General features: G+C 39.1%; 1 protein-coding gene across 2 annotated transcripts in view; it reads right to left on the bottom strand.

The window, feature by feature from the left end:
* Positions 1-13,158, bottom strand: part of EPG5 (ectopic P-granules 5 autophagy tethering factor) — a 49,763-nt gene that overhangs the window by 2,337 nt on the left and 34,268 nt on the right. For both annotated transcript variants that reach the window (XM_084305491.1, XM_084305492.1), the window contains exons 31-43: positions 12,921-13,134; positions 12,409-12,569; positions 12,086-12,293; positions 11,349-11,424; positions 10,412-10,515; positions 9,302-9,477; positions 8,432-8,617; positions 6,480-6,689; positions 6,198-6,342; positions 3,789-4,031; positions 2,807-3,026; positions 1,146-1,361; positions 269-383 (exon numbers count right to left, since the gene is read on the bottom strand). In XM_084305491.1, the coding sequence (XP_084161617.1) occupies positions 269-383; positions 1,146-1,361; positions 2,807-3,026; positions 3,789-4,031; positions 6,198-6,342; positions 6,480-6,689; positions 8,432-8,617; positions 9,302-9,477; positions 10,412-10,515; positions 11,349-11,424; positions 12,086-12,293; positions 12,409-12,569; positions 12,921-13,134 (2,274 nt within the window). The remainder of the gene's footprint in view (positions 1-268; positions 384-1,145; positions 1,362-2,806; positions 3,027-3,788; positions 4,032-6,197; positions 6,343-6,479; positions 6,690-8,431; positions 8,618-9,301; positions 9,478-10,411; positions 10,516-11,348; positions 11,425-12,085; positions 12,294-12,408; positions 12,570-12,920; positions 13,135-13,158) is intronic.

The raw sequence follows: 13,158 nt of genomic DNA, 5'->3' as shown, positions 1-13,158 counted from the left end.
ATTAGTATTACAGAAAACATGAATTTGAAATTTTATATACAAAAACCTATGCTGGAAGAGGAGCAATGAACCATTTCTGAAATTCAGAATTCCAAATGTAAAGCAGCAACAAGAAGAGGGTGGGGCCATTTAGCACTGAATAAAATCAACAAGTTGAGAGCAGGACTTAGTGGAAGCTGTGCCTGAAGTGGCTCAAAAGCCTCACCCCAAAAGGTGAGCTAACACAGAAAAAGGGCATTTCTAGATGCCACTGATGGGCACACCCTACCTGCTGGGCCTTCTGCGACAGCTTTGGTTCTGACCCTGCTTTCAGGCGGACTTGACTCTCTGCAGGAATCTGCACCAGGAGGAAGGCAGACAAACTGCGGGCAACCACCCGAAACCTTGAGCAGGAAAAAAGGACAGAGAAAAGGTGACATCAGATTTGCAAGTCCTCAGCAGCACATAAACTGGAAGTTCTGTCCCACGACAGACCTCTTACATGACAAATATTGTAAAGCCTTTAGAAGATCATTTTTCAATGCGTTAATAAAGCAGTATCACTGTAATATACACTTCATAGTATATCATCATATATGCTCGCAGATAACATGCTACCATAGATATGAAATGTTACATGTGACCTAAGCTTAGCTGCAGCCTTGAGGTCACATCCAAAATGCTCTTTCTTTCATTTTACAGCATTGAAATATCCACATCATCCAAACCAAAAACTGGCTTGAACACGATTAAGATTCCAGAGCAATTTCAAAAGGATGGCACCCCAGGAGGCCTCAAACAATGTTTTTGCTTATGAAGTACTGTGCTGAATTGGTGTTCCGTAAACATTTTTTTTTTTTTTTTTCCCCATGCTGAACTCCACTTTGATACCTAACAACCAAACTGTCTCTCTTCAGAAAGGAAAAAACTAACAAGCAAGCATACATATCTTTGAATTTCTCTTAATATTTTCCAGCAACTGAAGGTTCAGATAGAAAATGCAGCAAGCATGTGATCATAGAATATTCCTGTGATGTCAACCAGAACTTCACTAGAAACAGACATTAAGCCAGAATCCCAACTGCACTTTCTTTCCTGTTCCACTATAAACTTTACAGAAGTTCACATGCATTTCTTAACCACAGTCAAACACCTCCAACCCTTACCTGGGTGATAAAGGAGACCTCCTGCCTAGCCCAATAGCACCGAGTATTCCAGAAGTCAGTCTCTCCTCAGCCAGCTGGCTCTGCCTGCCCTGGATGGACAGCAGTGTCCGAATGACAGATTCGATCAGAATGGCATCGTCTTGCTCCATCTGAATCAAGGATAACTGCATAGCTTTATGCCACCAGAGAAACAACTTTGCCTCTTCCTTTGCTGAGCTGTAGGTTAAGATCGAAAAAATAAAATGAAGTATAGATTCCAAAAGTCAAAAGCATAGTTTAAGAAGCTTGTGCCTCTCCCCATGAGGCCTATGAAGAATTGAGGTAGCAAATTAATGTCAGCTAATCTTACTACATCAGACCAGCATAACTGTTATGTCCCTTTATTACACTGATGTAAGCATTACTCTAATAGACTTGATGCTAACATCAGCTAGCAGGTTTCCACTGCCTGTAAGAGAACAACACTTCATTCTTAGATTTAAAGCCTACAAGGAAGATATTACATCCATAAGTGGATTTAAATCTTTCTAAATCTTGTTATAAAGGGATTGAAGCTGTACTTCGGGTCTGTCTTTCCTTTATTTACCAGAAAAAAAAAAAAATAGGAAGCACTAGCTATTGCTTCCACAACAATTTAGACTCTCCTCAAAAAGGAAACACTGAAGTCTTTTGTTGAGCAAAGCACAAAGTCAAGTTTCCCCTGAGGTATTTTTAACCTTTTGCCAAACAATTTGCAGATTCAGTTTAACTTGAACTCAGACTTTCCACACATAGCACTGGCACGAGTTTTCTGCATCAGACTATCCTCAAGCTACTTTACCCAGTCATTTCCCATCCCAGACACCCTCAGTTTTGATGGTTAGGACAAGCTGTAATTTGCCCTCTAAGGTGGCTCTGCTGCCTTCTTTCCACTTTGGCAATAAGATTACTACAACTATATGGTACCCGCAGCAGCCAAAGCAATCTTTGAATTTCAAGAAACAAGGGGGAACGTGCATGTTCCCAATACATTCTTTCACAGAAATATAAACATTATCAACATTAATATTAAAACTATTCACCACATTAGCTAAATCCTAGTAATTTCAGCAGCAACTGTATATACGGTTGTCATATACCTTAATGTATTATTGTTTTAACCCCACAGCTATTTAGAGCCCTCTGTCCTTTCTCATCAGAAGCCGACTACCTAGTACGTTGTTTTACAGCAATGCAGGCCTCTAAATTTGGGGCACCCCACTAGATCCACTGGGTTCATATTTGGTTCAGAGCTGCTGACGTTTTTACCAAGCTTTATGGGTTCCACTGAATATTTAGCATGCAACTCATCCCACCTAGTGGACATCCTGGGAAGTGGAACTCCCAGTAATCTAGGATTTTCTTGAAGTATTTTGAACTGAGAAAAATTCCAGGCTGCCATTGAAATCAAGCTTCTCCAACTGGAAGCCAAGCAAAACTGAACAGAAGTGTTCAACCAGGTAAAACATGAATACGCACCAACCCAGACCATTTTGTGACTCTGTTGTTGGCAGCCAGAGTGGGCAGACTGACAGGGGATACGGAAGGACTGGCCACTTCACTCTGCAGCCTGATTATACTGGCTACGCAACCACAGCCTTATTTAAGAGTCAGTGCACGTTCAGAAGCTTTGAGGTCCATACCTTGGATACACTTGCTCCAGCCACTTGCTGATGGTTATCAGGATTTTCATTTCATTGCTAAGAGTTTGGTCAGAATTTAGGCTTTGCAGCAGGTAGACATACAGGGTCAAGTAGCTTCCTAAAGACAAACACTCCTGCAGGAATTCTTCCATAGTTAGCTCAGGAACTTGGAGGGATGCAAGTATAGGGCCCCAGCCTAACTCCTGGTGGTGAGGAAAATCTATAAAGAAAACGAAAGCATCGGAGTAAGCAGCATTTGACAAAACCTAAAAACTGAAGTCACTTTACTGTGTTACTTTAATTTAAAGAACTCGGGCAATTTTAGCTTTTTTCCAGGTTATTAGTTTGACATTCAACTGATGGCAAGAAAAACTCCAATCACAGAGCACCCCCTGGAGGTCAAGGCAAAAAAACATTCTCTCAGTATTAAGTCAGGATTAAATTCTATGATTTTAGCCAATAGCATTATAAATATTTCTGTTAGATGTAATGAAATCTGATGACAGAAAGAAAAAAACCCTTGTGGAACTACGTGCTGAGTTACGTAAACAGAAAAAAATCTAGTGTTTTTTACCACAATTTATTTTCCCTGTATTAGCCTGCAGAATGGACAAAAGCATCTGTTTCGTTCCCTTTGGATGACATTTTTTTTTTTTTGTAAAAAAGATCCAAAAACTATCCTCCCCTTTAGCTGGAAAAATAACAACCATTAGACACAGCAAGTGGGTCTTGACAGAGAGAGTCACATACGCTTCTTAAGAAAATACACAATTAGAGCAGTTACATCCCAAACCACGTAGTACTGCACATACATACGTGACACTTGGGACACATCGAATACAAAGAATGGAGACCTGATTGTGAAAACCAGAGTAAGACCCAGTCCCAGTACTGGGCAGCCCGAAGCTATTAGGATTCCAGGTGATTCATGCCTCGTGGGCACCCAAAGACCGATCAATGTTTTCATAAGACGTGTTCCTACCTCCACTGAAGTAAGAGGTGATACAAGCCTCTGTTGTTTCTGCCATGTGTCGCACAGAGGCCAGGCTCTGACAGGCAGCCGTGAGGAGGGGCATGGCAAGCAACCCGTGCACTTTACTGTCGATCCACTTCCGTAAACTGCCCCGCAGCGACTCAGCTGTTGTAACACTGGAATTGTTCATCATCATCAGTGTTTCTGTAAAGAGACTACTGAGGGCCATGTGACGTGTTTGCAGATCCATATCTAGAGGACAGAAGTAAAAGAATTATTTCAGTAATTACATACCAGAACCTAAGTGACTTGAATTCAGCTTCATCACTGAACACTTGCTGTAAATACTGGGAGAGGTCTCTTGCTCATTAGACACCTAATTTCCTTGTCTGTATGTATGAAGCTACAACGACACTCATTCCTTGCAGTCTCTCCCCTTGGTAAGTTAATTCATAATATTTATTAAACACAGAGTAATCGGAGCCCATTTTTCATTTACAGTCTTTTACCAGGGCTATGGGCAAATAATATGAATGATAAAACACATTTATAATCACCAAAGAAAACTTGAGTAAAGCACAATTTGAAGTACAGACTGAAGTGATTCAATTGGAAATATAATCAAGATGAGCCTTGAAATGTTGCAATCCCCTTTTGCACTTTCCAGGAGTCTAGATTTCCTGCTAATTGCTGCATTCAACCCCAGAGCATTGTTTTGAAACCATCTCTTGTAATTGCCTGAACATGCTATCAAGAGCCACTTGAAACACTACCCTCAAAACACAAACTTCTCCTGATCTTAGCTCTTAAAAGCTGAAGTGAATAATAGGCTTTATTTTGTGAAAAGTCACCATTGTTATAAATGAAAGTTTCCAATCAACATCAGGCATTTTAGTAAAAGAAAAGCTTATAAAAAACAGATACGATGAAGAGTTATGCACAAAGTGGGATTAATCACTGGAAAAACACTGCCAAAAGGACTGAGACCTCCACATTTGCAGATATTTAGAAGCTGACCAGACAAGGCCCTAAACAACCTGATTTATTTCACCTCTTGTTTTGAAAAGGCTACAGGCCTGCAGAGACCCCTTTCAAACAAAGGAATTCTGTCTTAACCTACCTATTAAGAAACAAATAAGCCTTCCAAATCATCTGTCTGCACAGCTCTCCCAAAAGGTAAACACCTCCTATCACAGATGGACTGAAAATGATGATGTCAGGAGGTTAACTGACTTGCCTAAGGTGACTACTAGTTTTACAGCCCGCTCCTACTCCACAAACTGCAGGCATCAAACACCAGGCCCTGCCAAATTCCTTGGGCACTGCCCTTGTAACAAGCCCAGCTTTCCCTTCTCCAGCTGCTGTCAGGACACTGCTCCAGAACCCTAACCCTGCCCCCTCCAAATCTAACAGACACCAGATCTGACTTACACCACCGCTTTCCTGCCACCCTGCATCACTGATCCTACTGCACTCTGCAGCCTGCTTGAGCTTTGTGAGCACCAGGGAGCATTCTCTCCTTCAGCCACATAACATACAAACTTGCACAGCAGTTCATGAAACAGAGCTGCTCCTCTCATAACACAGGCTTCTGCCTCCAAAATTTCTCGCCTATTAGGAGTGTCAGCAGTGACAGACAAGTCCTCATTTTATTGCAAGTCTCAAAGAATTTTTCTGATTCTGGGGCTGCCCTAAAGAGCTTCCCCAAGAGCGATACAAAACCTGAAAAATGGTCATCAATGTCACAAATTTTTGGATAGTTACTGTTAACTTCTGTTGGCACACTGTGTGGAGGTCATAGAGACATAATTACCAACAAGTATGTCAGTGTGATGCAGTCAGTCAGCTGATGTGACCTGAAATTCTGTTTCGACAATGGAAGGTCAGAGTGGTACTGGTACTAAAACCTGGGATCAATATGGATGCTGTGGATGCAGACACACCACACTACCAGTGTACACCAATGTAATTTCCCTGCTTCCATACTGCAAGTTATCCTGATTGTGAAATGTTTTAGAATCCATTCTTAAAATGCCATCCCTCAGGGCGTGTATTTGTGCCATCTTTACTTTTTTTTTTTTTTTTTTAAAGAAAAGGCAGTGTCAAATAAAGAGATTCAAAAACTAGACAGCAAAGAACAGCCGCCCCACACAAAATCCCCTATATTAGCCAGTTTTACTTACAACATAACCCATTTTTTTCCTGTTGATACTATCACTCTTAACAGTTCTTTGAGGGTAACAATCCTATTTTTGCTTTATGCTCATTTATCACACACACCCCAAAACACCATGACCTGAACTTAACAGAGATGTTATGGTAAGGCAAGTAATTACAGTCACAGAAGTTCAAAAAACCATGTGTTAGAATAAAGAATCTTGACAGCTTTTAAGTAATTTGCACTACTTTAACACAAACCTGGAGGATTAAAAATGACTATATCATCTAACAACTTGGACATTTCTTGTTCTAAAACTGCAAGAGTTATCTTTCCGCTTTGTTCCAAGGTGCTGAGAAATTGAACCACCTGACGAATGTATGCTTGGCACTTCAGTGTTGCATCCTGTTAACCAAAATTAGAACAAATTAGAAAAAAGCAATCACACCTACAGTTCACTCCACATTCTACATATAATATACAAAAGAACATTGCAAATGACAGGAACAGCTTAGAGACAATGCAAAACCAGTTGAACTTACAAGGTGGATGTGACTATCCGAAGATGTGCCAAAGCCTGCTGAGATTTTCAGGAGCTTCACTATCAGTGCAGCTGCAGCATCCTTCGCAAGGATGACAGAGGGAGGGTAGTGGCTGTTACAATAGCTGATGATGCTTTGGTAAGAAGAAATGCCCACAAGTTGCCAAGGAAGGGAGCTGGTCTGTCCGAGAAGATTTATGAGTGGTGATTCCTGAAGATGTAAAGACATAAGCCTAAGCTCCGCTTTCTGGTCCGTTTTAAATTAAATATTCAGAATACCCAAGAACAATTACAGAATACACAATAATAGAAGTAAGCTCAGACGCCAAAATTCAAGTAGACAAAGCAAAAATCCCCCAGAAACAGATGTTTACTGAGAGCAGGCTGAAAATCAACTTCTTATTCAAGTAGCACATATATGATACCTCCAGCATTCATGTAACAGTATTTAGACTGCTGTAGCAGCTGTAACCAATCACTGCAGTCAGAGAGCCATTAATATGCAATATATAAACACGTAAATACAATTAGAAAGAAACGGAAAACCTGCAAGCTAAAGCTTCTTCAGGGTTTGTTTTTCAAAAAAAAAAAAAAGAAAAAGACAAAAAAAGTACAGAGTTCACAGCAGGACCAGGGATAGAAGCCAGGTCATTTGATTTTCCATTCAGTGAATCATCTGATAACTTGGGGACCTCCTCAATAGCTTATTCCTTAAGAAAAAAAAAAGGAGTTTCCTTTTCTTTTTAAAAAAAAAAAAAAAAAAAAAGTACAGCAACCTAGTGTCCACAACTGACACAGCCAGTGCAAGTATGCAGACAAACATCTGTCGAAAAGCAGCAGAGACTCTAGCCTTAGCTACTGCCATCTTCTTCTCAAGGGTTCTTCCACGTCTGCAATACAAAAAAGCACCACCTGGATACCAAAAAGCATTAAATTTCTACAACCTATAGATTGAGTAAATACTGAAATTTTGCTGACAGCCAAACAAACTCTCTGAAGTAATCTCTGCCCAATAATGCATCAGAAGCAGATAGTGACAAGCTGGAGAGCACAGTAAGATACAGAGCTACGTTTTTTTTTTTTTAAAGTTAAAGATTCTTTACCACCCCCTCCAGACATTTTTGTGTGCTGCTCTGAAAACTAAGTAAACCAAAGCTCAGGTTGACTTAACTGGCCATGACAGAGTAAACACGTTTCAGTCTCCTGACCCACAGCACTGCAAGTGCTACAGGCATGGATGCCACACAAAGCTGCTCCTGCACTTACTTCAGCAGATGGCCTGAATCAAAACAGACTGACACAAGACACCCATTCCCACTCAGCCTTTCAGAAAATGCTTCACATTAAAATATATATAATTTTGTACACATATATATGTCCATTCTGTATAGGCAAATACATAAATCCTTGCCAGTGCTACTTCCATTTCCTATGTGTGTATACCTAAGGCTTTATAAAGCTAGGAAAGAGAGAAGGAAGGAGGCATTTTAATTAAAGATCAAATTAAAAGGCAAGATGTACTATCCAGCAACCCATGCTTAACTATAGAAAGGAAAACAGTAGTATAGTAGTTTTACGTAACTTCTTTTTAAAAAAAAAAAAAAAAAACAATATATATGTATTTGTTCTTTCCAAAATCCAAAGAGTCATTTTGTAACTCCAGGAAACTATCTGTATGCATTTGTTTACTCTTTGTGGCATTACTGGATCACAGCTCCTACAGAAACTTCTCAAAACAAACGGCAGGACTTCCTTTGTTCACGCAGCTTATACACAATGTCTCACATATGGATTTAGTCTAACCTACTTATAGCTTGGGGTAGTTTACCTAGGCAGTAAACACTTCTGAGTTAATAATTCCGTAAATAAGGAAGAGGTCACAGCCTGTCTCCTTTTCAGCCATGGATTATTATTCTTCAAAGACAGACAGGTACAAGCCTCTTCAAAAATTACCTCTTTGCCTATAAGTTGTTCCTCCTTTGCCAACAGGACCATCATATACAGCAAACAGACAATCATGTTGTGGGTCTGAGGGTTTGGGTTGGGACTCCAGGCATCAGAGAGGACACTGACCCAGTTTATTTCACATAAAACATAACCCAGGAACAAGAAACAACTCTTGGGGCTGCCTCTTTCAACCTAGGAAAAAGAAAAAAAAAGAGCCACATAGAACAGCGTAAGATTTAAGTACACTTGCACTTCTTAGCTCCTTATCCAACCATAAAACCACAGCAGCATTTTAGATCAGGGGAGCAGACAGACACCAGTTCCATATCACTTTACTCCCTGCCAGGAGAGCTGCACACATAGCTTTCTAAGTCTCTGAAACAACCAGCACAGCATACAAACTATGGCAAAATAAGGAATCTGGTATAAACTTAACTGCATGATTAAGTTACAATCGTGTAACTCTTCACTGTAAGGAAAACTGAGAAGTTCTGAGCCCATTTAGAATTGCATAAAAAACCCATCCCAAACAGGTAAGTAGTAAGTCCTGCAGCACTTACCCACCTTGCCACAACTTTATGTTGTCTTAGATGACTTGGAAAGAAGAACATGACCACAGTAAAATACAAGCTTCCTATATATCAAGCACAGCAGTGACAGATTACAAAGACTGCCAGCTTTACAGCTCCTCACATCCTTGTATAAAACTCAATAGCACTCCTTCATAAATATCATGAAACACAAAGTGAGTAGCTGTGAATGCTACAATAAACTTTAAAAGCTTACTTCTTAAAGAACTGTATCAAGCTCTCCAGTTATTTCCAAGTGGAACACACTTTAGGAACTTAATTCAACTGATGCTATGTACGTACTCACTTTAAAGAACTCCTCCATAAGCATCTGGTCTGGATGCATTTCCTTCCATGGAAGCTTTTTGAACTCAGTATGGAAAGTATAGAGAATAAACTCCGGCATTTTGGGGGCCGTGCAGCATTCACAGTAATGCATTAGATGTAACCAGAGAGCCCCATGGTGGCTTGGCAACAGCTTATCTAGATCCAAAGGAAATAGTCGAATTAACAACAGAAAAAGTTAAGAAGCACAATCCAACTTTGAAGGTGAAAAACCATAAGCACAAGTTACACCAAAGTCCATGCATGAAAAAAAAAAAAAAAAAACACATTTTTCATGTTTGTTTTGTATTTTCTGTTGTTGCTTGTTCCTTCCTTATTTGACATTGTCCTAAATGACATGTCCTAAGTTGACAAGTCAGGTAGCTTGCAATTTCCCTTACTCATTCTTTGGAGCAGCTGCTGGCCAGTAATCTGAAGTTATAGAATACTGCTTCCATGTAGAACTTCACCATTTTTACACTTGTGGTTTTGCGTGAGATTTTTTTTTTTATTTAATCTCACAAGTCTGGAAGCTTATCAAATGCCTGATGTTATTTTATGCATTTATTTCTACAACTAAGCTTGAATCCAGCCCATCACTAAAAGTTGAGACATTTGTGAAATTAATTTCTTCCATTGTTATGTCCAGGTACACATTAGACATAATAAGCAATGCTAAATATTGGTTCAAAATGATTGGATGTGGAGATTAAATTACACCAAGACTAGCTGCTGAGAAACACACACCGATCATCCTGACATGTTGCTACTGTGTATTTTGTACAGGAATCAAGACCTGGAGTGAAGTCATGCACTTTTCATGAGAGCTTTTGTTTCACTTTAATCCACATAAATGCATATCTATCAGATGATACGGTTAATTAACCACATTCTCTGCCTTTGCCAAGAAAAAAAAGCTGTATTTTAAGGATGAAAGAATATACATGCTAATGGTACCACTACAGTGATCATCTTAGCTAAAAGTTCGTAACAAACAAAATCTCCTCACATCCCATGTCTTAACAGAAAAATCTTTTTTGATCTGATAGAACAGAAAGTGCCATGACATTAAGACAACATCGACCTCACCTACCTTTAAAGCTCTCATGCAAAAGCTTGATGCAATCTGTAAACAAACGGACCACGCTGGATGCTACAGGAGTGTCACTCTCTAACCAAGGGTAGCAGGGCTGGTTACTTAAAAGAAGCAGGAGTGAAACAACAAAAATTTCAGTGCTGTGTTAATAGGTATCATAAACAAGTAGATTTAAATACTCTGAAGCTCAGTATAGTACAGGTATCAACAGTCCTTTCACTCAAACAAAACTCTCTAGGCTTGTTCTTCTTTAAAACAGGTGCATATGTTAATGTCACAGTGAAGATCCATGATACCATTTAATAAGCAGAGATTACTTGTTTAGTATTTTATAACTGAATTAATTTCCAAATTTATTTCCAAATGATGGCACACACCACCAGCAGTCAACGTTTTAATTAAATACTGGAGATGTGCTCAGAGCTCAAAAAGCTTCTGGCTTCAGAAGAAAGTCAAATTTAAGTGCATAACACTACAGAATAACCCTTCATGTGAAAACAGAAGTACACAGCATAATAGATCATCGTAGGACTGATTTGCCCAAGGTTTGTTTACACAGCACTGCCATTTGAGGTTGTATTAGTACGTTTTGTTCATATGGACTGGTGGTATTAAGTTAAAAAAATACACTCAAATTTGAGTGTGTCTTCAGAACTAACAGCAATCCATATTTTTCTCATCTCTGCTTCCTGACAAGTGTGTGTGGCATTAATTTTGTACCTAAGACAGTTATTCAACCAAGGTCTTGTAAAATGTATCTAGGGAACTGATGAATTAGTTGCATAATTGTTAACAATATGACACACACGTAACAGCTATTTAAATGGAAAGTTACAATACAATTATGAGTTAGAAAAGAAATCACATAAGAGACATCTCACAGGACTAATGTTCTTTCTTTAACAAAAAAAACATTTTGAAATGCAATGTATACCTTGCATCTTCCTTGTCTAAGACCAGTATCCATGGTTTAAAGAGTCCAGCAATGACTGAATACAAGGACTGCAATGCTAGAAGAAAACAAAGTGAAGAAGTTGACATCTCAAACTAGCAACACTGAGCCAGTTAATTTTCTGAACTGGGATTAAATCTCTGCTTAGTTCAACTTTAAATCAGTTCTTCAGGGTCAAATAGAATGTTGACCTCAATATGCTTGTTTGTATCTTTGACTAATAACATGATTGTTTTAACAACAATCCTGATCATTTCGCATTTAGATGTTTTATTAATACTACCTTAGCACATCTTTCAGACTGCAGGTGTAATGATTATTCAGACTTTAAAGCTTCATATACAAAAGTTGCTTAAATTAAATTAAAATTATGCCATGACAAAATTCAGTAGTCCCTTGTTCCCAAACCTGTTCTCAGTGCAAAAGACCATATTTCTTTGAAGAAAGTAGGATCTCTCCATAAAATAATTCAAAAGCAAAGTCTGGATTGGTTAATGTAAACAAGCCTCCAGTAACAAATATAAAAAAGGAGGAAGCTCAACATGGACACAGAGTAGACACCTATAATAACTTGTATATTTTTTAACACTATCATCATTAAACAAATACAGAGCAAATTAAAGTTGCTCAACCCAAACCATTTTATGTTTCTATGAAATGGTCTTTAACGGGAGAAATTAAGTGCTCAGTTGAAGTCATTTGCTTATAAGACACACTACCTGCTAAAACTTTGTTACTGCCAACATGCTCGTGGGCTAAATTGACAACTTCAGTTTCAATGAGCCGTTTGACAAGGTACTCCAGAAATGTATTCATTTCAGCCACATAAGTACTCCATTTTGAAAACAGGCCAAAGGTCCTGAAGTCCACTGAAGCCAGTCGGAGTTTGCAGAAAGAGCTGGAAAGCCATTCTATTGTCTCTCTAACCTGAAGAAAGAAACTATCAATCAGATAAAGAAAGACTGTACAGCAGTGTTATTTGTCACTGGTGGGCATGTGTTTCAGCTGCAGAACACAGCAAATCAACCAGAAAGGCATCCACCTGTTCTTCAGAGAGGAGAATTTCCACAGACTCCCGCAGTACAGAACTTTCAGTACAATCATTTTTCTTGAAGCTTCCCTGTTCAGTCACGGATGAACCACATCCCAAAGCTTTAAGCGATGCCTTCCAACATTCAGGGCTTAGAAGCTGCTCTGAAGAGCCTTAGGAGGAAGAGAAGGGAATACATTTGCGAAAAATCTGAAGAATATTAAACCTATTCTCATTTTAAGTCAGAAAAGGTTGAAATTAGAGCTTCCTACCACATTAAAAAAAAAATACATAGTTCAGGCACGAGTTTGAAAGCTCCAGGTTTAAGGTTGAGCAGTCTCTAATTCCATAGCAAAAGTAATTTCACGTTCCCATTTGGCTCCTACATGCTCTCTTCTCAGGAGACAAAGAAGTTTAGATCATTCTATATTTGTTACTGTCTAACACTACTGCATCAACTTCATGTTTTTTAGCCAGAATAGCGCTGTACAAGAGGTCTAGTATGTATCAATTCAGATACTCACTTTGCACGAACAACCTTAGAAAATCACTATAGTGATCAGGAAACTGATACTGGAGAAGGTTAGTCCAATGTTTGCAGAAGATATTAAACGGCATCAAAATATCTTCCTCAGGTTCAAGGCCGCATGCATTGAGAGCCAAGTGAATAGATTCCAGAAGCCTGGTACGTTCAGATAGGGGTGGCTTAGTAACACTTAACCATTGCGTAAGGTCAAACTAGAACAAAGGACAGGAAGCATT

The sequence above is a fragment of the Netta rufina genome (assembly GCF_964035555.1).
Source record: "Netta rufina genome assembly, chromosome: Z".
Taxonomy (NCBI): Eukaryota; Metazoa; Chordata; class Aves; order Anseriformes; family Anatidae; genus Netta; species Netta rufina.
The sequence above is the reverse complement of the archived record's forward strand: the minus strand, read 5'-3'. Positions and strand labels throughout refer to the sequence as shown.